General features: G+C 55.1%; 1 protein-coding gene across 2 annotated transcripts; it reads left to right on the top strand.

The window, feature by feature from the left end:
- Positions 1–493: 493 nt before the first annotated feature.
- On the top strand, positions 494–8,267 carry SPRY3 (sprouty RTK signaling antagonist 3). Of its 2 annotated transcripts, none has more exons than XM_061445555.1 (2): positions 494–636; positions 5,977–8,267. In XM_061445555.1, exon 2 carries the CDS (start codon positions 6,024–6,026, stop codon positions 6,942–6,944), a length of 921 nt encoding a protein of 306 aa, XP_061301539.1. In that variant the 5' UTR covers positions 494–636; positions 5,977–6,023; the 3' UTR covers positions 6,945–8,267. The 2 variants fall into 2 exon arrangements, with proteins under 2 accessions (XP_061301539.1, XP_061301538.1); XM_061445554.1 differs by lacking the exon at positions 494–636 and adding an exon at positions 1,824–2,238.
- Positions 8,268–27,861: the final 19,594 nt, after the last annotated feature.

Genomic DNA, 27,861 nt, shown 5'->3' with positions numbered 1-27,861 from the left:
GTGGGACTCCTGGGAGCTGCTCTGGACAGGACCCCAGGGGTGCTTGAGGGGTTAAGAAGTGGATTCACGCTGGGAAGAGGAGTGGAACAGGTTCAGAAGGCCAGTCCAGAGGAGCTGGCTCAGGTGGAAGTGGCTGGGAAGGGGCAGAGGCAGGATGGATGCCTGGAGGTGTCCTAGAGCTGCGGAAGGATATTAAATCCCTGCTTAGGGCTGGATGATCACTCCTGCAGGGAGAGGTTATTGGGAATCTCATGTAGCCTCACACCTCCCTTCAACATATACAGCTGTGCAGGACACCACATCCCTCTTCCAACAGCCCCAAACCCTCCAAACACTGGCTGGAGGCTTCATCCCAGACCCTTCCTTTGGGAGCGTCTCTGAACTTTTCTGCTTTGCAAATGCATTCAGGTTTCCAGCCCTCCTCCTCAGGGATGCTGCGGTCAATAACTCACCAGGAGGCTGCTATTCTCCCTCTGCTTCCCACCCTCCCACTTGTCTCTATCTCTGCATTCATGCCTTTCTGGCCCTCCCTCGGCAGCGGGTGAGGAATAAAGCAGCGCCGGCTGAGCACGACGCAGGCTGCGCTGGGGATGCTGTGAGCCCGCCGAGGGAAGCCTGAATCACCGGCACCTCAAGGTGGGAGTGATGGATTTGGGCTGGGAATTGGGCTGGGATAAAGGGAGGACGTCACACATGGTTTGGGGAGTCAGGTGCTCGTAGCCAGCTGGCAGCCGCTGGGAATTGGGCAACTCGGCTCCTTTCTGCATCTTTAAAGATGAAGCTGAAAGTGATGGGGAGAAGAGGAGGGGTTCGTGGGAGCACAGAGATGCGGCATGAAGGCTCTGGGCTGTAGCTGAGGCATGCCGTCAGGGATGCATTCCTCTTGGAGAAACTCCTGGAGGAGCATCTCTGGTGGGATCCAAGGGAGATGGAGAGCTGCCCAGCCCAGAAATGCCTAAAAGATGAGCCTGGAAGGGCTCCACTGGGCACCGTGCAGGAGAGCCGAGTCGCTGGCCCCTGCTGGACATGACTCCAGTGCTTCTGCTGGCACCGGCTGGGAGGGAGCTGCTGAGCCCAGTGGGATCATCCTGGTTTGTACCCATCCGGTGAAGCAAAAAGTGGCAGAACTGGTTTTGTCAACCTTGTTCAGGCTCCTCATCCCTTCCCTGCCCTCATGTACCCAGCCCCTGTGCTGCCCGTCGGCAACCAACATTGACAAGGGATGGCCGGGCCCTGAGGAGCCGGGTCCTGTGCTGGGGGGATTTGCTGGGGTGGGTGAGGGCTTGGATGCTTTCAGCTTTGCTTCTCAAGGCAGGTTCTGAACCTGTCCTGAGCTGGTAACATTGCTTTGCTCACCCAGTGAATGCTGCCAGAAAGGATGGGTGACCAACCTGGAAATGATGCCAGAAGTGAGGGTGGGAGCTCGAGTGGAGTCCATGCCAATGTACATTGTCATCAAGGAGGGGCCTTGAGTCTTTGGGATCGTCAGACCAGGTCCCATTTATTTATGGATGGGGCTGAGGGAGGTCACAAGGATCCCTGGTGCTCCCAAGCAGCAGTTGTTGCCTTAGAGAAGAGAGAAAGCAGTGGAAGGTGGGAGTGCGCAGCAGCACAGCGAGATGTCTGGGACAGAATATCCAGGTCCAGTTTGGACCTTGAGTCCAGGGAGTTTGTTTCTGGGAGAATGGGATGCGCGTGGGATGGTTCTGTGGGTCTCAGTGCAGAACAGCCCCTTTTCCACCTCAGCTTCTATCAGAGGAGGTGGTTCTGGTGTAAGTCAGGCTGTCTGGTCGCATGGGGGGTGGGCAACGTCTGAGCTCCCACTTGATGCCTCTTGAGATGCCCGGGAAGGGTGAGGGGTGATGGTGGCTGCGCCCGTTCCCCACCCATGTGCGGATCAAATGATCCCTCAAGGTGACAGTGCCCAACAGCAGATGCTGACCCTGGGCACCCAACCTGCTCCCCACACCCCTGTCCACCCCATCGGGCTGGACCAAGCTTCAATGCCCACGAAGCCTCCTGAGCCAGCGCTGGTCCCACGGGTGTCCCCAGGGGCCAGGGGGCGGCGGGTCCGGGGTGGGGGGAAGCGGAGCCCGAGGCAGACGGAAATGTTTAAATAGTGCCTGCAGGCTCCGCGCTGTTCCCGGCTCCGCTCAGCCATTATCTGGGGAGCGGATGCCGGGGCTCTGTGGGACTGCTAATGGGCCGGTGCCATTCCAGCGGGATGACGCCACTTAGGTAAGCGCTAAGAGCTCCAGCTCCGGGAAGGCAGCGGCGGAGCGAGGAGAGATGTGGATCCCTCCCTCCGTCCCGTCCTCCGCGCTCCCCCGTTCGCAGCCGGCGCTGGGGACGAGCCAGAGCCGCCCGTCCGGGCTCTGCCGGCCCCGATCCCGGTGCCCGTGGAGCTGAGCTCGGCGCAGCGGAGGGGCCCCGAGCCCCCAGCCCTGAGCAGCCCCGTGGCTGCCCCGGCAGCGCTCGGCGCTCCGCGGGCGCACAGACCGGCGGCGGCCCCGGCGGCGGCAGCGGGGTGAGCTCACCCGCGCGGACACGCGTGGGGCTGGGCACGGGCGGCCTGCGGTGGGCGCTGGAGCGGACACGAGTGGGGCTGTGGGGGTGAGGTGCAGGTGGGGGCACGGGGCACGAGTGGGGTGTCCGTGCTGGGGCTGGCAGCGAGCGTGGGTCGGAGTCACGCGTGGGTCGAGCGGGCAGCGGGGCTGGGGCGTCCCGAGCGCGAGTGGGGTGCAGGCACTGCGCAGACGGGGGTCCGGGGACCGCGGGGGCTGCGTGAAAGGAGGGGCTGCTGGGGGCTGCGGGTCCGACTCCTTGGAGAGGTGGGCTGCGCTGTGCGGGGCTGTGCTGTGCGGAGCTGCTCGAGGGGGCTGTGGGGCCCGCATACGGAGGGGCTGGGCGCGGGGGTTGCCGCCGGATACGACCCACGCGTGGGCTGCTGCAAACCGGGGCTGGGGCATCATCCTCCTGCCACCACCCCGCTGCTCCCGCAGCGCTGGGATGGTCCTGGCAGTCCCTCCGGAGGGAAAAATCCCTTTCCTTTCCTCCCACCTGGGCGCCCTGTGCCCCTCGTCCCCGGCTCGCAGCCACCCCAGCCTGTAAATCATTTGCTTTTACGATCTCTGCTCTGGCCACTGTCACACGAACTTGTGCTGGCTGCAGCGGCCATAAAGCTCACCCGATTTCCGGGCTGGCAAGACCCTGGCAGGCAGGGTGTGAGGAGGAGGAGCCCCCTCACATGGCAGAGTTCCCCCCCCTACGCTGCCCCAGCCCCCTCAGATGGCAAAGAGGCAGCGGGACGTGCATCAGTGTCCCGGGGGTGGTCTTCCCACTGGGAACTGGGGTATGGACTGGTTGGAGCAAGGAGCGAGTGGGGGCCACTGGGCTCCCCGGGGTTGAGGGCAGCAGTGGGGTCCCAGCTCTGGTGTTCAGTCTGTCTTCCCTCCATTCCACTGGACTGGAGGACCCACAGATCCTCTGGTTCATGTCCCCTTGGGTCCCAGGGGGGCTTTTGCCTCCCTGCGCCAGCAAATCTGGGTCCATGTCCAAACCTTGCACCTGGAAATTGGAGGTCTAGGAGCATTTGAGCCCTGGTTCTGTGCTGGGGGTCCTACCAGGACCTGTCTTGCCCAGGACCCGTCCAAGCCCAGATCCTAAGTGTCAGGGTTGGCAGACACCGCGTGGCCCAACTGCCAGCTCTGTCTGCCTGCTGTTCCCAGGCTCTGTTTCTCCCCACAGTGTCCCCTGTGCACTTCCTTCTGCCTAAGCCCATCTCATGGGTGTCCTCATGTCTCCTGAGCTCCAGGTCTTGCATAGAGGGCTGGGGGTGGCTGTGGTGGGTCTGCCCTTGAGCTGCTCTTTATCTCAGGACCCTCAGTCTTGTCCCTTGGGTCACACTTTGGTTCAAACCTAACGTGGAAGCCTCATGGGGCCTTGCTGCCCGAGCCCTAATACCCAAGTGCTGCCAAATCTCATTGCACAAGTTAGAGGGGACGGACACCCAGCTGTGAGCAGCTCCTCTGTGGGTGGAATCAGCATCTTCCTCCACACGATCCCACCCTGAGGTGGGATCTGGGTCATGAGGGACCTGGGAACCCTTGGAGGCTGTTCTCCGCTCTCCCCTGTGTAGTCCTAGCTACAGATGAAGATGGGTCATATCCCTTCAGGGATCCAGGGGACTTCAGGTCACCAGCCTGTGCTTTAGTACGACCAGGTGAGGAGCTCAGTGGCAGCAGGCAGCAACTCACAGGAGGGTGTTTTTCCTTCATGGCCCATTCCCATCCTGTCAGTGTGCTCACAACCTGGGTCAGCTCTGCCCTCCCAATTCACCTTGGTATTAGTGGTAAAGAAATCAGCATCCAAACCTATTGTGGGTGTCCCAGGAGACCTACTAATTCCCTGCCTGCCTGCCTCTCCTTGGATGGCGTGAACATCTCACTTGAATCACAAAGGGAGGGGCACAGGTGGGCTTCAGGCACAGGAAAACCCCAAATCTCAGCAGATCCATCGCTTTTTCTTTCCTGGGAGGGAAATGGGAGAGATGAGATCTTGCTTGAACAGTCAAAGTAAGTTGCCTTTGCTTTTGCCTGCTTCTCAAGGTCAGCCTGGCTAATGAAAATCAATCTTCCCTCTGCCTTTCTCTGCTGCATGAGCAGATTCTACCTGTGGCCCCTCACCTACTTGAAAGGCTCCAGCACTGCCTGACCGTGGGGAGCTTCCTCAGGGAAACCGTCTTCCTGCAGGCCCTGGCACCAAAAGGTGTCTGTTACTGAGGGATCACTTGTCTGATCTGCCAGAGGAGAATGGCTTTGTCCTGGGGAAACTGTGCCCGGAGAGCAGGGATCCGACCCTGAGATCTGGGCTGGAAGTGCTGGGGGGTTGGTCTGGAATGCAGAATGGCTCCATCCTCCGTGTGCTCTGCTTGCCTTGTTTTGTGGGCAGCACAAGCTTCTCCCTCCATCCATCCTAAGGGGAGAGAGGTGGCTCCACTGAGAGCCCTTCCGCCCCTCTCCTCACTCAGCCCCACTGAGGCTTCACCAGACGCCAGCGGAGAGGTATGGTGGCAGCCCAGCTTTGGTGATGGGCCCGATGCCATCAGGTCAAACCTGCTGTGGGGGGAGTTGTAGGACACGGGGGTACTCTCTGCCCCAGCCCCACTGCCCTCCGGGAGTCCGGACCTTCCCTCTGGAATAAAGCAGGCGCCTGCCGGTGCTGCAGACTCAGGAAGTACCGTTTCCTGAGCACAGCAGCAGACACACGGCAGCCTCGGGGCAGGGAGCAGGCTGGGGCTTGCCTGCTGACAGCGCTGCTTTCCCTGCTTCCCCTCTGCTTGTGCTGGGGTGAAGGAGAAACCAAACCCTGCCCTCTCCGGGGTTCCTGAGGGGGTGACAGCTCCTGGGCATGCATGGGAAAGCAGGATGCTGCAGTGGGAGCTGTGGGGTTGGCTTGTCTCTTTCCCAACATGTGTCAGTTGCAATTTGTTGCCGATACTGCCTGAAATTAGTGTCCAGCACCCCTCCAACCCTATGTCCATGTTACAGCACTGGGAGGCTGCTCTGGGTGCACTGGGAAACCCCAAAAGAATCTCCTGCTCGGGAGGAGATGCTGTTCCCAATTCTGTCACTGGCTCTGGATAAGTCACAGCTTCAAGTTTTCCTCCTCCAGAGAGGGCTGGCATTTCCCCTGGGAAGGAGAGGAAGGATGGATGTGGTCCATCAGTGCTGGCAAGGGGTGGGAAATCCTCTGGAAGGACATGAGGAGCCTGAGGAGATGCTGCGACCGCCTGGGTCAAGGGACAGATTTTGGCTGTGTCCAGCCTGTGTCCCCAGGCACAGAAGTACTTGTAGTCTGACTGTTGGAAATAACTTCATTAGGAGTTCTCCAGCCGTCCTTTGCTTCCTGCTTTACGCGGATGGATGTTATAGAATATAACACAAATGTTTTCTGTCTTCCTGCCCCATCCTTTAGGATCTGTAGATGTGCCCTGATGCCACAGGGTCTCCTCACTCCTGGAAATGCAGCTCTCTTCCAGTGTGGCTGAGCTCAGCTGTGACGAGACAATGGACCCACCCGTGGAGGACTTCCAGCAGGTCCTGTCCATCGACCAAATCCGCTCCATCCGTGCCAGCAACAACTACGTGGAGAGACCGGCTGTGTGCTTCCAGCAAGCCCGCTCCAACCCATCCCTGTCCCAGCTTCCGCACAAGCAAGAGTGGTCCCAGGACCGCCTGGTGTCTTCCACCTTCCAGGACCTGCACCGCAGCCACAGCCAACAGCACCAGATACCACCCTTGCAACAGCACATGAGCCACTCCAGCACAGCCAGCTCTGTCTCCCAAAGCACCACGGCCTCCGACCAGCGTCTCCTGAGCAGCCTCACCCCTTCCCACTCCGGGCACTCCCTGATCCGGACGCAGCCGCGGGCCGGCGAGCTGAAAGCGGAGGAGTCTCCGCTGAAGGGGGTGGTGGAGAAGCCGCCCCTGCATCCTGGGCACCTCTTCCTCTGCGAGGAGTGCGGGCGCTGCAAGTGCGGGCGCTGCACAGCCGCTCGCAGCCTGCCCTCCTGCTGGCTCTGCAACCAGCGCTGCCTCTGCTCCCCGGAGAGCCTCCTCGACTACGGGACTTGCCTCTGCTGCGTCAAGGGTCTCTTCTACCACTGCTCCACTGACGACGAGGACACCTGCGCTGATGACCCCTGCTCCTGCGGGCCGGGGTCCTGCTGCGCCCGCTGGGCTGCCATGAGCTTCCTCTCCATCCTCATGCCCTGCCTCTGCTGCTACTTTCCTACCCTGGGGTGCCTCAAACTTTGCCAGCGGGGTTATGATGGCCTGAAACGCCCCGGCTGCCGCTGCCAGAGCCACACTAACACAGTCTGCAGGAAGATCTCTTCCTCCAGCAGCACACCTTTCCCCAAGACGCTGGATAAGCTGGTATGACCCTCCCGGGGAGGAGAAGCAGGCTTTATTCCTCTTCCTCCTCATCCTCCTCCTCTCCTTGCCATCCCCCTCCTCTTCCAGCACCCGTCCGTTCTGCAGCGCTTCTCCCCTACCACCATAACCCCTTGGGAATAAGACTGGTGAGCTGGGGGTCCCACAGAGGAGTGCCTGGGGGAGCTGGCACCCGCTGGGGAGCAGTGGCGGTTTTGCACATGCAGGTGAGGGACCAGGAAAGGAAAAGAGGAGGAAGACCAAGGGTGTTTGGGAGTGTGTCCTCAGGACTCTGCTCTGGGAGGGTTTTCAGAGCTGCCACTGCCCCATGGTGAGGTCCTTCCTGATGGGGGGACAAGTCAGGTCAATGCATCACCTGTGCAAGAGCCCTCCAGGAGCCAGACCTCCCCTTCTCTGTCTTTCTCCTTCTCCAGCACTTTCTTTGGGTGGCCTCTTTGCTCTCACGTGGCTATAGATCTGCTTTCCCCAAGGGCTGGGGTGAGGCAGGGTTCCGTCAATGGCAGCAACTTCCATCTGGGCTTGGAAGCCTCTGGGAGAAGGAAGCTAGCTTCAAAATGAGGTGGCATCGTATTTTTCTGTCTCAAAGAGGAAGGGAAGGTGTGGGAAGCTTTAGAAACCTTCTGGCAGGGGAAGGAGCTATAGGAGGCAGGCCAGCCCACTCGCTTCTGCCCGACTGCAGCAAGGGAAAGGTCCCCTCTGGGATTTGGTGGAGAACAAGCAGCTGGGTTGAAACTGAAATTCATTTCTCAATGCCTTGAAGGGCTGCCTCCACGGTGCAAACCCCGGGGGGATGGGAGCTGCTGCCCGGCTCCATCAATGCCACAGACACCAAGAGCCCCCATCTGGTACCTTCCACCAGCACTGAATTCACTTTAAATGAAGATCACAGACACAAATATGCACCCTGTGCTTGCGCTGCCAGCCCCATTGGAGAGCACCCACCCTGGGGGGGGACTCCTGCACCTCCTGCTTTGGGCTGGAGGGAAGCAGAGGGCAAAAAGGAGGCCTGGAAGATGGGAGCCTGACTTTCCCTCCCTGAAGTTGCCTTTTAGTCCTCCCCTCGCTTTCCTTGCTGCACAGTGTCACACCAAAACCAACACCAGTGTGATGCTGGTGGGCAAACCCTGGAGGCATTGCTGAGGGTGTTCCTGTGGCAAACCGGAGATGGGTCTGAACCAAGTCCTGGGACTGGGCCATCTGCAGACCAGGAGGAAACCTGACTCAGGGTCAGTGCTTCGTGCTTTGCTTGCTGTGAGGATAAGAAGCCCAACCCGTTGCTGCAGTTACAGGGAGCTCCTCCTGGTCCTGGACTCCAAGGCTGATCCAAGCCCCATCTCTGCTTGCCAGCTGCCGGGAGTGACCCTGCTGTCACCAGCCCATTGGCCAGGGGAGCTGGAGCTGGGAGGATGTCCCAGTGATCAGCTCTAACTGCTGGTCCCTCCTCCAAAGGGTGTGAGAGCAGAGGGGAAGCAAACGGATCCCCTGGAGAAATATATGCAACATGTCCCTTGGCTTCCTCCAAGTCTTGCCACCCAGGGCTCATCCGTTGCCTTCCCTCAGCCACCTCTTCACGTAGAGTTCTGTGGATCTATTTTTGTATATAGAAATATAACGTTAGGATGGCTAGGTCTATTACTAATAATGATACTGCTGTGAACAGTGACAGATGCAAGGGTTGGCTTCCTGGTACACTTGTGCATGCTGAAAGATGATTTCCCAGTATGGTTCTTGCTAATTCTAGACCTCTAGTTCCCAGGTAGTTGGGACAGGGGGAAAAGGAGGTTTACAGCTTGTCCTAGGGGAGGTTGCTTTGCAGGGAGAGGGTAGGATTTAGTGCTGGCTCTGGGGTGAGGCGATGAGGTAGGCTCTCATCATGGGATTCCTCTTCCCATATATTTGCTGTCTAAAAATTGTGGCTAATCCAAGCTCCTTCCATTGCAGAGAAAAGCAGATTCAGAGTGATTCATCCCCCTTGAAAACACTATTCATTAAATGATCTGATCCTGCTTGTCTCCCTCAACTCAAACAGGACCCAAATACTGGAAGTCAAGGTTCCCTGTGGAAGGAGAGATGAATCCCAGCCCTGGTGTGAGGTTGTGTCTGGGGCATGTTGGGGACATGGCTGAAATCCTCACCCTGCTTTCAATTGGAGCCCAAGGGGGGACTTTGAAAGATGCTTCCTTTGGCCAGAGATGGAGAGAGACCACTTCCATAAGCTGTGGGAAATTCAGGATGATGCTCTAGGTTGTAGTGAGGATCTCCTGGCATGAAGAACAGAGAGGGCCACATCTGTGTGGTTTGTATGCCCTCTGTGGCCAGCCCTGAACTCTGCAATGGGTTGGGTTTTAGGGCAATGACCTTCTCAGAGGATGCCCTGTAGATGTGTGACCCCCATAAGCTCAGTCCATGTCCTTGTGGCAGCACTTATATATTGCGGTCATATTTATCCATATGCCAATAATTGCTTGGCTCTTCACTTCCAAGTGATGCCTGGGGGAGAGACTTCCACCAAGAGGCACCCTTCCTCCTGAGCACTCAGTTCCCTTCTCTGCTTGTGCCAATACAAGTCCTTCCTAGAAGAATTAAACCTTGTTTTTAGGGAAATAAAAGGTCCCGTTTTCACTGAGGGTTTGAGGAATTCTCACTCCAATGAGAATGTGAAATGGTTCATTGAAACTTTCTGAAGAAAACTAATGAACAGAATTTTCCAACTTGCTCTACTTTGATATATGGTTGGGGTTTTTTTTCCTCCTTTTTAAATGGATCTTACTTGTAAATTTAGTTACCACCTCTGTATCTCTGCAATTCATTGCTTCCTCTCCTGATGGTGCAATGACTCAACATGTGAAGCTGCATCATTTTCATGGCCTCCCAAGTCATGCAGGCACGGGCTGACCTCCCCCAGGTGCTGGAGCTGTTGGATGAGGAGATGGGTGTCCACACACCTGCTCCCCAGAGCTTTGCTCAGCCAAGCCCTGTGCTGCTCCTGCAGCATATTCGCCTTCAGGCCAGGACTCCTGCAGTGCCCTTCTACCTAATGGGCCTTTCCTGGGCCAGTGCAGGAGCCCCAGTTCTCCTAGGGGATGGTGCCATAGCGGGATGCAGACCTGAGCAGTCCAACCACATCTCCCGAGTCTCCTCTCCAAGAAATGAAAAACCTGTGAGATGTATTATGAAATAGGGGACATGTAGGAGGGGAATTGGAGAGGACAGCCCGATGGGCACTGAGGGCTGTCAGACCAGTGCAGGGCTTTGGTTTAGCTGTGTTGAGCTCAAAATGCAAAGCCACATCCAGGACTTGTGGTTGCATGGGCTAGAGAGGTTTAAGGCTGTTGGCCTCAACCCTGCTCACAAGGGCAGGTGGCTTCACGGGGGGTTACTGCTTCCCACTCCATCTGGAGGGGTCTCATCCAGCTCCCACTCCTTGCTCTTGGCAGAAAGGGCAAGTCAGGATTTGCCAGAAGCTGTTCACAGAGGCCAGCTCTGGTTCACGGAGCTCATCTGGTGTCAGGAGCACTGTGGGTAGCTTCTCATCATGCTTTTTTTCCTGAACTTTTCCTATCATCTCCAGAAGAGATCCACCCCACTCTCTCCCCATCTCCAGCTGCCAGAGTCTGGTTTCCCATCAGAGAGGACTCCAGCTCTGGTTGGGGTTGTGAGCCCCTTTCCTGCCCCACCCTGCAGTGAGTCACATCACATCTGCTCTGGCTGTTTGTTTGCAGCTGCCTGTCCCGGCAGTTTGGGTCTGTCTCTGTCCTGACGTGTCTTTCTTGGTTTTCTTCTGGGAGAGTCGTGTGCCGAGTTCTCCCTTTTCCCTGGGAGCTGACAGGGATGGATCCGCTCTGCCAGGGAATGGCTCTCGTGTTGTGTGTCTCTAATGGATGGGGGCTCTTCTGCTGGGAAACATGCAGGGGTGTAGGGAGGATTTAGATGGGGAAAGGGACTCTCAGGTGCCAAAGGAGCACGAGGCAGGAGGTGCTGAGCAGGACCTGCGCTTCCCCTGCTCTGCTCCCCATACAGGAGCTTCCTTTTCCTGCCCAGACCTCCAAAGCTCCATCCACACAAGAAGTCCTGCTGGTGCTTGCTTTCTCTGAGACTTCCCTTGGTCTCTCTCCCCTCCTTCCCTGCTGGCCCTTGCACTGGTGATGAGGGGTCACTGGGGACCAGGGTGGAGTCTCCCTCCCTTTCGAGCTCCTCAGCCCTCCTAGTCGAAGGGCTGAAATGGTCCTTGGGCTCCTGTCCACCCATCCCTGAGAAACATTGGTGCCAGCCAAGTACCTCAAAGAACAGGGGGGGAAGTTCTTTGGGACTCTACTCAGATTCCCATAAAATCCCGTTGAGATCGCTCTTCCACATCCCCATGTGTGAAGCCCAAACTGTGGGCAAGTGTCATTGACCAAAAGATGCCAAAGCACAGGATAGCCGTTTAGGAGTGACTGCTTGAGTGCAATAGAGGGATGAGTAGAGAGGTGAGGAGTTTGCACAGGGGAGCATCACACTGTGCCCTCAACTTGCTGTCTGCAGCACACACTTCACTAATTTGCTCCATCTCTGGCCCTTGGGTGGAGGAACTGGGAGCTCTTCAGATATTGGAAGGTTTAATTTCTTGTAATCAGCACGTGAGGAAAGTAGATGGGAGATGAACCCCACCCCAACACCTGTTCGTGGTAGGAGGGACATACATGGATGGATGGATGGATGGATGGATGGATGGTTGGATGGATGGATGGATGGATGGATGGATGGTTGGATGGGAAGAGACCACACACCTCGTGGGGCAGGGTGAATGTGCGAGCACCAGGTAAGGGGGAGCAGTGCCAAGCCTTTCGCTAAGCCTCTGTCCTACTGCACCTTCCTGCAGCACCCCAAAGGGCTCCAGCACAAGCAGGACCAAACTGCCCATGTTGAGCTGGCCTGGGCATGGGGAGAAGAGGTTTCTTATACCCTTTGTTCCAGCTGGGAGGTGTGTGGTCATCCCAGAGCTGGACCAGCAGAGCCCTTTCCCCTTCCCATCCCATTCCCCTCTGCCCATCATCTCCCAGCAGCTCCCTCAGCCCTTTCTGATACTCTGTGGACCAGCAGCGGCCAAGCTGCCTCCTGCCCCCCCAGGTGTCCTCAGCACAAAGCTCTCCTTAGAAGATGGATCACTGTTGGCTTCAAGGAAGAGTCTCATACCAAGATCCGAAGCATCTAATCCTCCACTGAACTGGTACAAAGGCATTCTGTACAGTGTATAAAGAGACCCTCCCTGCTGTCTTCACTTGGGTTCCTTTCTATAAGGTATATGTTTATAACCTGATGGCTGTTTTTTGACAATACTCTTGTACCTTCTAAGGGAAAAAAGAAAAAAAAAAACAAAAAAAAAACCAAACCCCAAACAACCCAAAGTATTTATTTGAAAAGTTTATTTTAAAGATAAGAAAAATAACCTATTTATTTTAATGCACCCTCTTCTGTTTGGTTTTCTTCTCTCGCAAAGCTGATGTTACTGAACCACTGCTGAGATGACAGAATTAATTCTATGGTGGCTTCAGAAGCCCACTTAGAGCAACTATTCAATAAAAATACATATTAATTTTGAACGTGGCCTCCTTCTTGTGTCTGCGATGGCAAGGGGCAGGACCCAGGCTCCTGCTTTGGCCGGGCTCTTCCTGGCTGCAGGATGCTGCTGGCAGGGATGGGGTGTGGAAGGATCAGTGTGAACTCCTAGCCCTCTCCTGATGCTTCCAGAAAGCCTCAAACATCTCAGTGTGTGCTTCCCTGCTACAGCGGCCCCAGATCCCGAAGGAAGGGCAGGCTCCTGGAAAGAAGGGCAGGAGCAAACAGGAAGGGGCTGACGTAAGAAATCCCAGAGATTTGGGGGATTTCAGTCACTCCAGAGATTCCAACACATTCCCAAAGCCTCTGCTTGTGCCAGAAGAGGTGGGGTGATGCCACAGGCAAATGGACACAGTCTGCAGGAGGAGCTGCAGGGTGGGCACTGCTGCCTCTTCCCTCCACCTCTGCCATGTGTTTAGTCCAAGAAGGGTGAACTTGGGCCATAGCACCATAGGTCCTGGATCAGGCTGGTGCCTCTGACCCCCAGAGCATAACAGGGCAGTTTGATGCATTCCTACACATAGAGCCCAGTAACAACTTCTTGGCTTGAGGTTGCCTTCTGTTCACCTAAAGCTCTTCCCTCACGATAGGGAATCTGTATTAGAGCACTTCCAGAGCATTAAGTCTTTTCACACAGCTTCGGTGGCCAATGAACCCCATGGTTAGTGGCACATCCCTTCTTCCCATTTGAATTTGCTGCCTGCACCTTCGAGCCCTTTGGCTCTGTCTGAACCCATTGCCTCCAGCTGCACCATAGGCTGTTTTTTCTAGGCTAGACCTGTGTTCAGGAGCCCTCTCAACCTTTGTGCTTGGTTACAAACACGCATTCTCCTCGTCTCTCACCATCAAACCCTTTCTCAGGCTGTTTTTACTGGTTCTGGCATCCTATTTGTGCCATTGCTGGTAGCAGAGCATGCTTTCCAAAATGTGTTCCAGTGCTCAGGGTCTGCCTCAGGGTTGTGGAGTACAGATGTGAGTCCAACCCCTGCTGTGACTCACTCTTCCCCTCCTTTTCAAACAAAAGATGACTTTAGGCCACTTGTCACCCATTGGCTCTTCTCAGTGCCAAAGTCCCTCTCTCTTGGACACAGCCAATCAGTTTCATGCCCAGATGCACAGCCTTCTATGTTAGAGGCCTTTTGGTCTGTGTCATACCACCTCCCAAGCCTTCCCTGTCCTCATCAGTTCATGCCACTGAATCTTAGTGACATCTGTGGATCATCACAGGATCAGCTGTGGCCCTGTAGAGGAAGGTTGAGCTCAGGAGCTGAACTGTTTTGTGGGATTAGCGGACAAGCAGAGGTAGGCGGTCTATGGACCATGATTATCTAGAGATGGTAATTGCTTGCTTAGACATTTTCCTTTATGTAAAAAATGTTATTACGGTGCCAGGAATCTCAGTGACAGTAACTGGGCTTTCTCCTAAGGTCTCAGGCAGAAGCTCTTCCCTGTGAGGGTGCTGAGGCGCTGGCACAGGGTACCCGGAGAAGCTGTGGCTGCCCCATCCCTGGCAGTGTTCAAGGCCAGGCTGGACACAGGGGCTTGGAGCAAGCTGCTCTAGTGGAAGGTGTTGCAAGTGGAGGAGCTTTAAGCTCCCTTCAACACAACCCAGTCTGGGATTTTGTACTTTTATGAAGACCAGGCAGAGGTGTCGCAGGCTCTAGCACACTGTGCCCCTATGGCAGAGCACGAGGTCTCAGGTAAGCTGGTGACAGCACTAGGATAATCCCCATTCCTTTTCGGCTAACACAGCCAGATGTTATTCAGAGCATCCTGTCCTAGGGCCAGCGTGATCAGGGCAAGCTCAACTCCACAAAACCCTCCTAGTGGCAGAGAAGGTTGTCCAGAATTGTATTTCCACTCTTATGGTGTTGAGATCTTCCCTTGCCTTTAGAACAAGCATTCCTCTGAGGGTATCTAGGTATGATCCAACCCTGGGCCTGTGCTGGAAGCCCACCAGAAGCCAGCACCCCTCAGCAGCCTGGGAAGGGTGCTTGGTGTGCTCCAGGAGAGCAGGGGTAGGTGTTTGCAGTCAAGAGGTTGGCTGTCTAGACAGTGGAAAGAAACAAGCCCTCTCGACTCATTCATCTCTCCCTAAGATGGCTAAATAGGTCAGATGACTCATGCCCTGAAAGTGCCTATTTCTCCTCAGACTACAAAGAGGGAAGGAAGGAGCTTGACAGCCCCTCCACACGAGACATCTGAAGGTAGCAGATCTGAACCTGGCTGCTGCAGGATCAGCAAGGAAATTCAGCCTACCCTGAGGATCCAAAGTGCTCTTTGGTCAGTGACTTCATCAGTGACAGTGACAAGGAGATGAAGGAATGATTAAACGCCAGCAGCTTTTGAGCCCACGCTGAAGACGATATGGATGAACCTGGGAGTGCAAATTTGGGTAGCCCCACGTAGAAGGTCAAATCTAGCTCCCTGCTGTCACTGTAGGGACTATAGAGCAGTTTAGGCTGGAGGCATTCGCAGAACTGTTTTTCCACAACCATAAACACTTCCTCCCTTGGCCACAGTCATCCCCCCTGTAGTGCTGAGGGCAGCTTACTGCTCTGCAGACCACTGATGTGGCCTGAAGGAGACAATGCTGCTCACCCCGGGCAGATACAAGAGCACAGTCTGATGTTACCCCAGGGTCTGCTTTGCTACCTCTGTTCTGAGGATTCACCCTGTTCAGGGATTCACCCTGGCCAGTGAGGGGGCAGATGTGAGGGTGGCCTTTGAGGAGCCTTTGAACTACCCGAAACAAGAAACGACACCTGCAAAAGGTTTATTCATGCTGTGGCTGCAGCCCTGGAGATACAGGGTCTTGGTTCCTGCAGGCAAGAGCCTCCCCATGACCCCAGCGATATCTCCTTTTGCCAGATGGACAATTTGCTCCAATCCCCCAGGAATGCCTGGAGTTCCTAAGGCTGCCCTGATCTTACAGCCCCATGCTTTGGCCCTGCAAAACATCATGAGATTGGCTAAGAAATCAAAATGCAGCTCACAGCAGGTCCTTGTTTTTCATGGCTGCTTTTGGAGGCTGACTGAGTCATGCTCACAAGCCTCCTTTGCCAGACACCAGGGCTAGCAGCCGCGCTCAAGTAATCCAGTGAACATGGGGGTTCTCATGTGAGCCCAGGAGATGGTGGTTCAACCCCAGACATCACAGCCCGGGGAGCAGGACCCAGCCTGGACACCCTGATATGTGCCAGAGAGGGCAGAAAGCTGCAGTGGGCAGAAAGGATCTTGAAGTGGGGATGATGCACAGGGAACGGGAGGGACAGGAGGTCCATTCCAGTGTTAGGACCTTGGGAAGTAGCTGATGTTGAGGGTATTTCTTTGGAGAGCAAAATTTTTTTCCTGAAATGAAACTCGAGCTCCAAATCCTCCTGGGTGGCTTCTAGAGGATTTATTTCGTGTATCCCCTTCCCCTGTGCCTGGCTGTTATTCATAAGGACATTTGCATGAAACAGTAGGATCTCAGTCTTTTGATGTGCAATTATCATCTGCAGAAATGACTAATCAATTAAGGACAGTCACTAGCAGGCTATTTCTTTCTCATTGAAACCAGAGCAAATGTGCCCTTTTTCACAGGAAAAATGCTGGTTTTTTCCAGCCATCACTGCTGAAAACTTCCCGATGGATCTGAGAATGACATCATGCCCTTCTTGGTCCCTGCCTTTGTCACCAGCAGCACTGAGCTGGCCACGCTGCTGACAGTGAGCAGGCAGACAAGCAAGCCCGTGTCACCAGTCCTGCCAGCCCCACAGTGCCAGCAGGAGCAGGGACATGCCAGGGCACACTTGAGAGCAGCTCAGACAGGTAAAAAGGTGCCCAGAAGTGGAAGCATGAAGATACTTCATCCTAAAGGTGCTCCTCTGTGAGAGGGTGCAGCTAGAGGAGAGACCAGACTTACACTGCAGGTCTGGACTTGCTCTAGGCATAGGGGGATTTGGATTTGAAGGGTTCAACCTGTTGTGTTGCTTCTTCAGACATCAATGGAGAGCTTTAAAACGCAGTTGGCTGCAGAGCCAGGGGCTGACACATTGCTGGTTGTGCTTACAAAGGGATGGTAGTAACCCCAGGAAGACCAGCAGCCCTGCAGCTTGGGGCATCAGCACCCACTAGCTGCGAAGGATGAAGTGAGATGTCCAGCAGGAAGAGTATGTTGGTGACTGGACTACAACCACACAATGAAGCTCCTGTCCCTCCTACTCTGTGCATCATCCCCAGGTTAAGATCCTTTCTGCACATTGAAGCTTTCTGCCCTCTCTGTCACATGTCTGGGGTGTCCAGATGGACAAAACCACAAAGCACTGGGTGGCATCCTCTGGCAAGAGGCAGGAGGGCCGGGCTGTCTCTCCCAGACACATCTGGTGCCACTGGAGTCTCCTGTCAGGAGTGTCCCTGTTTCTCTGCATGGTGCTGTCTGTCCCAGCAGTTGTCCCCGCTCTGTTACAGGGAGCCAGGATTGGGGTGGGCATGGATGGAGGGGCAGAAAGTCAGCAGACAGCCCTGGGTGGGCTGTGGGGGGAGCTGCGGGAGGGGCAGAGCGTGGTGGTAGTGCTGGGATGGAGAAAAAAGATGACAGCAGAGTCCACGGTAGGAATGAGATGAGCCAGCACAAACCACCTTATCCGAGTGCTTGTGGGGACTCTTGTGCTCCGGTGATTACAGGGTGGTGTTGGCCTGGATCTATGGGTGCATCTCCAACAGGACATTGCTGTCCCAGATGAAAGGGTGACCACAGGTCTTGGCCAGGAGAAGCAGGTTCTGCACTAGGAGACTGAGGCATTCCTGTGTGTGCAGAGCACAGGAAAACTGAAATGAGGGTCCAGGAGGTTCTGGTTTCCCACATACGCACATGTAGACACCCAAACTGCCCCGATGTTCAGCAGCTGAGGGGGCAAATGAGCTTGAGATCAATGAGCCAAGGGACAGAGGAGCTCAAGGGGCCTTGCACTTGCCAGCTGCTCTTGGGAAGGAGGTGTGCAGGAAACCTTTGTGGCTGAGCATGCTGGACGCTGCTGCTACCTATGCTTATCACTGCAATGGGCATCCCAAGGAGCAGATCCCACCCCAAAGCCTGGGATTCTCCTTTGCCTTCTCACACCATGGCTGCTCCCAGAGACTCTGTGTGACTCTGATGAGGGGCACAAAGCTTGGGGTGTCCTGGGGAGGCAAGGACAAGATGGAGCTGAAGAAGAAGCAGAGCTGTTGTGTAACAGCCTGCCCCTGGGGAGAGATCACACCACAGCGGAGCCGGGCCCCAGAGAGGAGCGGCAGGAAGGAGGTGACCAAATGAATTGACACCAGGCAGCTCAGGAGACATGGTAATTGGAAATAAATGAGGAACGTGACACCTGGCTGTGGATCAGTTATCTATAGCATCCCCTTCCTGAAATAACCACCTCTGAACAGCCGCCACACAGCCAAGGAGATGCAAGTGTAAAATAGGCCACTCCAGCAGGGACCTGAGGCCCCTTTATTTTTAATGGGAGCTGTCAGAAGGGTTAATTAGTTGGTGCTCAGCAGTGGCCTCTGTATAGGGCATGGGCTCCCCTCGCCACCAGTGGGTACTGCCTGCAAAGGTAAGGTGCCCCGTCGCACTTGCCCTTGGGCAAACGGGTTGCAGATTGAAGTTAAGTGGGAGCTTTCCTGAATCTCCAGCCTCAGGGAGAAACCCGGACACACCGGAGATATCCAGGATGTGGTGCTCTCACTCCATGGAGCTTTGGGTGGCTGGGGTAAGGGGTGGGGGCAGCAACTCATCCCAGAGCAAAAATCCCCCAGAAGTCCTCTAAGAGGGTCAAAGGCAAGCCACTGACCCCACACTGGCAGTGTGCAAGGATCATTCTCAAGTGCTTTTATTCCTGATGGCATACAAGGCTCACAGAGCCTGGCATGGACTGTGCCTCCCCCTGGAGAGAGGTGAAAGCAAAGGTGAGGAGAAAGGTCTGCATGGGACTGGCTTGGGTTTGGTGGACACCAGGAATTAAGCTCTTCAGCCAGCAGCCAAAGCCACACCAAAGTACCCCTCTGGCCCTTTCCGTTCCTTATGGATGCTGTGGGTTGATCACACCCTTCCCGTGCGGACACCTGGGAAGCACTCAGCACCTTGGGCAACCAGGATGTTTAACAGGAACTAGCTGATCAGGAGATACCTGGCTTGCACAACAGTGGCTGATGACTTGGCCATGCTCTGTCCTGCACCCCTTGGAGGTCTGATGCTTGTGTCGGGGTGTAGCTTTCTCCCAGCGATGGGTATGACACTGTGCATGACCTCTGCGCAAGGACTCAGTGTGTTGGTGTGTCAGGAAGGGGAGATAGAGCATCTGGCTGGCTCTGCCACAGGGTCCCTGGCAGCCTTGCTGTGCCAGGACTCAGCACCAAAGGCTATGGAGATAGGACCCTCAGCAGCAAGCCAAGCAGATCCTGCAGGTCCTTGCTAGCTGGTCGTTACTGGGGAAACAGTCTGGGCTTAGACATAACTGCAGGCTTTTCATGTCTGCTGAAGCTAAGCTGGGTTAAATCTGCCTTCGGAAGCAGTACCAGCAAAGCCCTGCTGTCCCAAGGAGACACCACAAGCTTTTCCCTTTTCATCTGTCCTTCTCCTAGCTCTAAAAATGAAAGCAACCAGAGCAGAAAGCTCTTTTGCACAGAGGAGAAAAAGCCAATACATGCCCAAGAGGCAGGTCTGTGCCTGGGAAGAGTGGCTTTAGATCCAGTGGCCCTTAGCTGGTGAAGGCACAGCTCACACAGCCCCTCAGTGTGGTGGGTGTGGGATCTCACCACTGTGCCTGCGACGTGGGGTGCGAGGCAGGGATGTGCACCCATCCATGGGTCTGCAGCACCTTCCCAGGGACTCCTTCCCCAGGGAAGAGGCTCAGCCATGCCAGAGGCTTGAGGTTTGGGGGAGAGAATCCAGGTCTCCCGGGACAGGCATGAACAGTTCCTCATACCAAGCTGTGCTGCTGCTCTCCGTTACCTTTTTGGGCATCCCAATTCTTAGTGGTTCTGTTGCTCCCACTCATTAACGGAGGCAGAGGAGTGGACAGGCAGACGGAGCTCTGCTGTCCCCCTGGACCAAGCTGCATGAAAAGAAAGCAAGAAAGAAAAGCAAGAAAGAAAAGCTCTCCCTCCCCCTCCAGCCCATGCAGCTGAAATCTCACACTGAAAACATGGCCAAGGCTCTGCTCTGCCCTTTGCAGTGCAGGTTGTGGGGTCGCAGGGATGTGGTCCCCCGGCATCGATCGCAGCTCTTTGGGGCTCGCATACGGCACCAGCTTCCAAAAGGCGAGCAGCTAAAAAAGAATTGTGGGGGCAAAGAGTGGAACGTACCAGATTGAACTGCTGACACGCGGGGGTCAAAGAGCACCACAGATAAAGGGATGCTGGAATGGCCTGTGCCGTGTCAGAGACAAATAAGCACTAAAAATCAAACGCCCCACAATGCTCAGGCTAAACCTAACCGCATTTCAGAGGGAGAGAAATGGGCTGGATGAGCCTGACGTGGAGAATAACTGACAGGGAAAATATCCCTCTTTGTGTCTAGGGCTGAGGGCAAGAGTGCCTATCCTGGAGAGTGCCTTACCTGGAGAGTGCCCTATGGGCTTTGTCAACTGTCCCAAAGAGGGGCAGGCTCCTGAGAGGAGGTTCTGTGCCCCTGTCACTTCCCTTCTCCCTCATAGTGTTTCCTGGGTTTCATCCCATGCTTCTGCTGACTCTGTGTAGCGTGTGTGGGACATGGGTCCTCAGCTCCAGACATGCTGAAGGAGTCACAGCTGGAGACTAGCTGTCTCCCAGAGGAACAGGAGGCTGTCAGAAGTCCAAGCCACAGCAGGCTGAAGATCTTCAACTGGATTTTCAAACTCCCTCGCCATCTCCACATGGAATGGCATCCTCTGTGATCTCGAGTGGTACTGAGAGTGAAAGGTACATGGCCTGGAGGAAAAAGGTATGAAAAGAAGCCTCTTGGTTAATGGATTTACCCAGGGCATCCTGTGCTTGTTCTAGCTCTTCCCAGCAATGCAATGCTCTGTGGGACTTCACTTGGCAGTACTGCAGCTTTGTTCCTCTCTCCTGCATGGGCCATGTAAGAAGAAAAGGCTACATGGTGGTCTTACCTCTGTCTTTACTAAACCCATCCTCCAAATCCATAGTTGAGTGCTGGGAGCCCGTGGCTCTATGGACAAATCCATGAGCTTTTCCCACCTGATTTTCTTTTCCTTTGTTCTGCTGGAGCCTTTCATACCCAGCCAAGCTGCCCTATCTTCTTCCCCAGCTCTGCATGCGGGGACATGTGCCTCTCTGCTGTTTAATGTGTCTCGTCTGTTTGCTTCCTGATAGAATTAATTGCTCGGTGTGGTTTGCAGCAGGGCCGGGTGTGCTTCCAAATGCAGACTATGCATCCAGAGCCTTGTCACCATGTGGTTCCACACAAACACTTCCACCACGGACACCAAAGCATCTGTGAATGTTCAACAGCAATTTGAGCATTTCTAGCTGCTTACTAAGAACGAGGACCTTCTGTAGCACTGATCACCTTCCAGACACTTGTTTCCCTGGCTGCCAGGGTTAAAACCATCCAGAATTCAAGCGGGCTGAGAGACAGCTCAGCAACTGAGATAGAGAGCTGCTGAATGCTTGGAAGAGCAGGAAAGTGCCTGGCTGTGGAGCCCAGTGACACATCTAGCAGGTTATGCTACATCTGCCCTCTGCACTGACCTCTCCAGTGTGCCAGACAGGATGAGCAGCCTGGGATTTCGTGCCTTCATCTGTTTTCTTCTACATCTGTGGAGGTGGAACACTCTAAGTGGCAATTTATCGCTTCCACTCTGCGCTTCCCCCTGGGTTTGTACTTCACATGAATGCCAGTGAATGTGTTCTAGCACTGCTGTACCATGAGCAGTCAGTGCTCAGGAATGTTGCCTTCTCTTTTTTCGTGAGGAATTTAGTAGCAGATGGAGCCTCACAGCCCTGAGAATGAAGTGCTCAGAACTGACAGCACAACATGACTAGCAGCAGTGTGATCCTCCTCCCCTCTTCTCCACCTCTGAGCCTCTGCTGGTGCCGAGTGAATAACTCAGCATCCCTCTGCCATTCAGCAAACCCTGCCCGTGAGCTGGGCCAGAATCATTTTTATTCACTGGATGCCTGGATGCAGTTTTCCAGCAAACCCTGTGTGCAAACAAATTGGAGCTGACTGCTGGGCGAGTGCCAGTGCTTATGACTGTCTACTGGTACGGCACGATGAGATGCCCACATCCTGTTGCACCATCTCCTCTGCTCAGGAACTGTTTCCCAAGCCCACAAGTGACTTTGATGCTGAACAATCATGGTTTCCTATCGGAGAGGCTGTTTTCAGCAGGATACTTGTGCTCATGACGTTTTGCTGTTCCCTGGGAACACTTGAAAGACATGAGGCTGCCCAGTTCGGTCTGTAAAAGCCATTGCGGATATTGCTGATGAGGCTCGTGGGATCTGACCAAGAAAAACATTTATGAACCCTTTTGGTTTTGCTCCATTTGTCCATTTCTGCCTCATTCCAGCACCAGGGTGACAGTGTCAGGACATGAGTGGCATCTGGTTGGGCCCCTTTGTTGTCATCTCCCATCTGTGCCACCCAGGGACCATGCTGGAGCTGTGGCTGTAGTCAAAGCTGGGCAGATGCCACCAGCCAGAGCCAGGCTGCTTTGGCTGCAGGTGAACTGGTCTTGCCGTTGCCTCCCAAAACCCACTGCTTTCAACCCACTGCAGATGCCTGCAAATGGCTTGCAGTGGAGATGGAAGGTCCTGCTCACCACTGTCCCCTCTGCAGATTTGGCAGTTTTTCTGGGTCTGCAGACAGATGTGGCAGCCTTTTTGGGTCTTCCAGAGCCTTGCAGTTTTGCAGTGGATCATCCAGACATCCACTGGGAAGTGTGATGGATATGAATGCTGCAGTGGACAGGTAAGAAACCTCTGAGTGTGTTGGACAGATGCCTGGAACATTAGGCTATTATTGGAAGCATGAGGCTCTTATGGTAAGTAATTGTAATGTTATTGGGCGTATTCCTTAAATAGTCTTCACTCCCATATGCCACAGCTGATGCTGGAGGGAGTGGGGTGTGTGAGAGCAGACCAAGAGGAAGGTGAAGTGTCTTTGCTTAGATGGGATGTAAAATGGAGATCCAGGGCAGCTGTGAGGATGAAAGTCTCTCTGGCTCCTTTCCTGAGCACAGGGGTGTGTGTCCTGCTGCCCTGCAGCCTGTCCAGCCCGGAGAGCTCTTTTCCAGCTCTCTCCAAGTTCCTGTGTGCTCACAGATGGATGTGGTGTTCTTCTCCTCTTCCGGCCCCTGGTCGGAGCAGGGAAGCGCTTGAGGAGATGCAGAAGATGGTGGTCCCTTCGACATGGAGTACTGTGGGCCCAGAGCTTGTTTGTAGCATGAGTGGAGAACACCACAGCATTAGGTCACATTAGGAATGGGCTGGTGCTCATCCTCATGGCTGGCGGCACAGCTCCACAGAGCCCTCATGGCATGTGGAGATCACCAGTGCCTGGTCATTCCCAGCAGCTTTGTATGTGCGGGCTTCTGTAGGGATGCAAGAGCATTCCTGGTCTCTCAAACTTTGAAAGCTGCTGTATTATCAGTGATGTGGGATATGGACCTTTGGCAGGGAAAACCAACACACCAGGAATGTCCTGATCCATTTCTCCCTTTCAGGACCTTTCAGAGTCAGGATGGTCACCATGGAAAGACAAAGGTCTAGTCAAGTCCCGTTTGGTTTCTCCCCACAGCCTGGCCAGACCACCACCAGACGACCGAGTGCTGGAGACCATGCTTTGTTCTTCTACTGCGATAGAGCCTCAGAGCTTGCCTGGGATCGATGGCTCATCTGGTCAACACTGGGGCTGTTGGTGTCTGGGAAAGCTCAGCCCCGCCGTGTGCCAGTGGGGGTGTGAGAAGGGACCCTTTTGGCTCTTAGTGATGGATCACTGGATGCTGTTTCCCCAAAGCCTGGCCAGGAGAAGCCTCTTTGCAGCCTGGGAGCTGGGTATGGATGTCCAAAGGACTTGTGGCCCTGCATGTTGTGGAGGCATCCAGGTCAGAACAGGCAGGGCTTAGAGATCAATATATTTGTCCTCTCCTGAACACCTAAGGAGGAATAAGAGCATCTCCAGATCTAGAAACAGCAAGGGCAGCTATGGCAACTAGGCCACCCTGGCCTGAAATAGCCCATGGGGCAGGATTAGCATCACTTTCCCCCAGGGATGTGCCAAGAGTTAGGAGAACTCCTCAGCAAACTGGGTATTTGCCTTTTTTCTCCTATTTGGCCTAAAGAAGCTTCTCTTTGCTCTTCACTACCCATCCTCTCTGGCTCTCCTAGGCAATGCCCTGTCACTCCTCAGCCTTGTAGCTCGTCCTGGAGTTACAAGCAATGAGCCCTGTACAGTTGATCATGAACACTGGGCTGCCAACGTCTGACAGCTATGAATAGCCCAGAGCTTGCAGGAGGCAGGAAAATGCCTTGGAGCTCCCTGGAAATCAGATGGAACTGGAGAGCTGCAGAGGGAAAACTGGAGTTATTTGGCTAAAAACGTACCTGAGCTCTGTTTGCTCAGTGGGATGGTAGGGAGTTGGAGGTTGGAGTTGGTGTAAGTAGTTCGAGTGGGCAAGTAGCCGTTGGGATGCACTGTCTCCAATGCAAGCTCAGATGGTGCTGTGGGAGGGAGGGAGATGGGGAAGGTTTGATTTGAGATCAGGAGATGAGAGCAGAAAGGCCCCCATCGTGTTTGATGTGGGACGCAGCCATGTCAGACCCATGGGCTGCATCCTGCCCTTACCCACCCCACAGCCGGTATAGGCTTGGCTCAGCTTCATCACCTCCCCTTCCAGCAAGGTGCCTTGATGAAACTATGGAGCCACTTTTGGGGACTCACTTCTGCCCGCTCTGCCCAGCCCTTCCTGCTGCCATCCCTCACCTTCCTCCCCATCAGCCCTCCTCCTCCTCCTCCCGTCGTCCTGGAAACCAGAGGCCGGGACGCCTCTGCCCCGGCTGACAGCCCCACAACAAAGCCGGCTTTCACAGTGCCGGTTGGACGGGGTCGTCCCCCGCTCGCCCTGCACAATGTGGGGCGGCGAGTGCTGGGGGTGGCCCAAAGTCCCGGGGGGATGCCGGGGCTTCGGCGGGTCCCCGCGTCCCCCCTCGCTGCCTCCTCCCTCCAGGGGACAGGGTTCACGGGCTCCTCTCGGCGACAGGGCGAAGGTGGATTAAGGAGGGGGCAAGGCTCATTCTTGTCACTGGTGCAGGGTGCAGAGCGGGTCAGCTGTCCTCGAAAGCGCTCACACTCCCTGGTGGGTCCCCGTGTGTCATTCAGCGTGAAGGAAGTTGTCCATCAAAGCTGTGGGGAGAATGTGGGAATACCCAAATCCCAGAGCATCGCGGGAAGCTGAGCAGAGGGACAGCAAAGTGACTTCTGCACAGCTGCGTTTCCCTTCTCCCTCTTCTCCCTCAAATAAGCTGCAATTTCCCAGGCCCATCAGGCCCAACGAAGTCACTGAGGTGAGGAAACATTGTCCCTGCAGCAAGACTTTGCATTTGCTTGGGTAAAGCAAAGGGCTGGAAAGCTATTTCAGGTAAGAATATGAGTGCAGGTAAAGGTTGCTCTGCTGGGTCTTTTTGCCTCAACCAAAAGTAAATTGCCTCAAAGTGCCAGCAGTGTCAGACACAAAGAGGATGAGCACAGGATTTTGGAGGCAAGCAGAGCATGGAGGCAAAAAAGCTTTCCCCAAATACGAAGCAAGAAAGAAGAAACCCTCCTCAAATACACAGGTCCTATGGGACACATATTGCTGGGCAGGTTGCTGCAGGATGCTTTAGGGAATACACACCAACAGATTTGCCCCTAATTGTCACACTGATTATGGGCATAGAGACCAACTGATGAGGGAATGGGCTGCTCACATTTTTGCAGTCATGGCTGGGATTCGGCCATGTCCCTTTTTGCTGCCGTTCCCTCCAGCACTGGGGATGGAGCATCTTCTGCTTGGGTCAACCCCTTTCTAGCCTGCTGATCATAGAATCACAGGATCCCAGACTGGTTTGGGTTGGAAGGGACCTTCAAGCTCATCCAGTTCCCGTGCCACAGGGAGGGACACCTCCCATTAGAGCAGCTTGCTCCAAGCCCCTGTGTCCAACCTGGCCTTGAACACTGCCAGGGATGGGGCAGCCACAGCTTCCCTGGGCACCCTGTGCCAGCGCCTCAGCACCCTCACAGGGAAGAGCTTCTGCCTAAGAGCTCAGCTCAGTCTCCCCTCTGGCAGGTTAAAGCCATTCCCCTTGGCCTGTCCCTGGTATGGCCTCTGCGGGGACATCCCCCACAGCTGGATGCTCTTAGAATCTCCTCTCCTCCAACTGTCCTCTGTCCTCTCCTGTCTTGCCCCTGGCTCAGCACAGGGCCCCTTCACCATCCTTGCGTGCAGGGACAGCAAGTGAGTATCTGCCGCTTGGGTGGATGTTTCTGGGAAGCCACTGGTGTGGACAGAGGAAGGAGCCGCGGTGGCTGCAGGCAGGGAGTGCTCCTCGGATCCACCCTCCTGCTCCTTCCTGCCTTGCTAAGCTCCACTTTCCTGCAGCTGGGGCCAAGCTCTTCTTGTCCCCTGCCTCCTGCCTGCAGCGCCTAAAAATAACCCCCGGGTGCAGCTCTGGGGAAGAGCTTCTGGGCTGGAGGTCAGCCCTGGGAGAGGAATGACACGCAGTCAGTGCCCCCTGGACAAGCTGACCCGTGGTGTGCTGGGCTTGGTGCTGCTGAGCTGCGCTGCTCCATCAGCCTTTGAGAGCAAATGGTACCTTCTCTCCAGGGATGGAGGGGCCTGAGCCACCAGCTCACTCCATGTTCCAGGACAGTGGGATTCATTGCTTCCTCCCCATCAAAACAATGCCCTTGGCTGCAGCCAGCAGTGGAGCTGAAGTTATTGGCTTTCCCTAGGAGTGCAGTTTGGGTCCTGCTGGGACGATGATCCAGATCCCATTAGGGTGGTGGGAGCTCTATGGCAGTTGGGGCGCTAAGGCTCTAGAAAACCCCTACTACTCCTTTCCCCTCAGCCAGGTTGTGCTTCAGGGATTTTTGCCTGCCGAGCTATGGCTTGGACCTGCAACCCTGCCGAACCCAGCAGGCCCTGTCTAATTATGGAAAATCAAATGTTTGAAGGCTCTTCCTTGCAGAAACAGCCCGTTATTTCACGTCCCTGGGGTTCATCCCATTGTGGGTGAGGATGCAGATGCCTCTTTCTGCTGGCGGGCTTACACAGCTCATAGCAAAGAAGACTGGGAGGCAGCAGAGCTGTCCCACTCTATGCAGGGTGGCCCCACCAGCGTGCCCATTTTGGGTGGGCTGGTGGCCCAGGTGGATGTCCCAGGACCTTGGCACATCCCAGGTCCTGCCCCTCTGCCTCCTGACGCAGCCCTCATCTTTATATAGAATCCTGGAATCATGGAATGTGGCTGCTGCTTCCTGTTTGTGGGGTGCGTGGGGAGGATTCTCGCTCCCTTGCTCATTCTTTTCCCTCTTGGCCAAGGGCAAGAGGGAGCCAGTGTCCTGGGAAAAGTAAGACTTGAAAGCGGAGTCAGACTCCTGGTTTCCAGGAGGCTCTGGGGGGTTGATGTTTCCTTTTGGTCGTTTCCTTTCCATTCGAGTGTGGGTTAAAATTATGCTTCCGCTGACATCACCCCCTGTCCCTTTTCGGAAGGGATCTGGTGGCTCCAGCCTCCCTGAGCACCCCAGGGCTTTGCATTCCATGAGAAACACGCCTGGAATGAGCAGCCGGGGCAGCCCAGGCCAGCTGCTGCGGACTGGGAAGGACCAGCAACGAAATGGGACTCTTGGACTTCTTGGTGTGGAGGAGGGGGAGCGTGTAATGTAATGAGGCTTTTTGGTGTTACTCTTTGTACAGGGGGAATTCATCCTCGTTTGCTACCCAAGAAGGGAGAGCAGCTTGGGAAAACTCAGCTCTTCCACATCCCAAGCAGCAGTTCCCATGGAGGAAGAGGGTGAGAGGCCGTGTGCTCCCGGGATGCTGCTTGTGGCTGTTGTGTGCTCTGGATCTAGGCAATCGTATGCAGGTGCCATGGGACAAGCAGGTACCCCTGTCCCCTTGTCTCCATCCAGGCCCCATCAGCGCAGGTCTCAGTGGGTTGGGACTGAAGGTTTGACCCATAAACATTAATAGGCTCAAGCAAAATGGTCACACGCTCTTCCAACACTGGCAAGCCCTGTGGGGCCAGCACCTCGCTGTCTCACATGGATCCAGCTCAGAGTGTCTCCAGCTTTACA

This window comes from Pezoporus flaviventris, unplaced genomic scaffold, assembly GCF_033815535.1.
Source record: "Pezoporus flaviventris isolate CSIRO_AGI_PZ_B2104156 unplaced genomic scaffold, CSIRO_AGI_Pfla_v1 ptg000005l, whole genome shotgun sequence".
Classification (NCBI taxonomy): Eukaryota; Metazoa; Chordata; class Aves; order Psittaciformes; family Psittacidae; genus Pezoporus; species Pezoporus flaviventris.
This window is presented reverse-complemented; position numbering and strand designations above follow the sequence as displayed.

Coding starts and splice junctions, on each gene's coding strand:
- SPRY3 (XM_061445555.1), top strand. CDS start 6,024: ATGCAGCTCTCTTCCAGTGTGGCTGAGCTCAGCTGTGACGAGACAATG.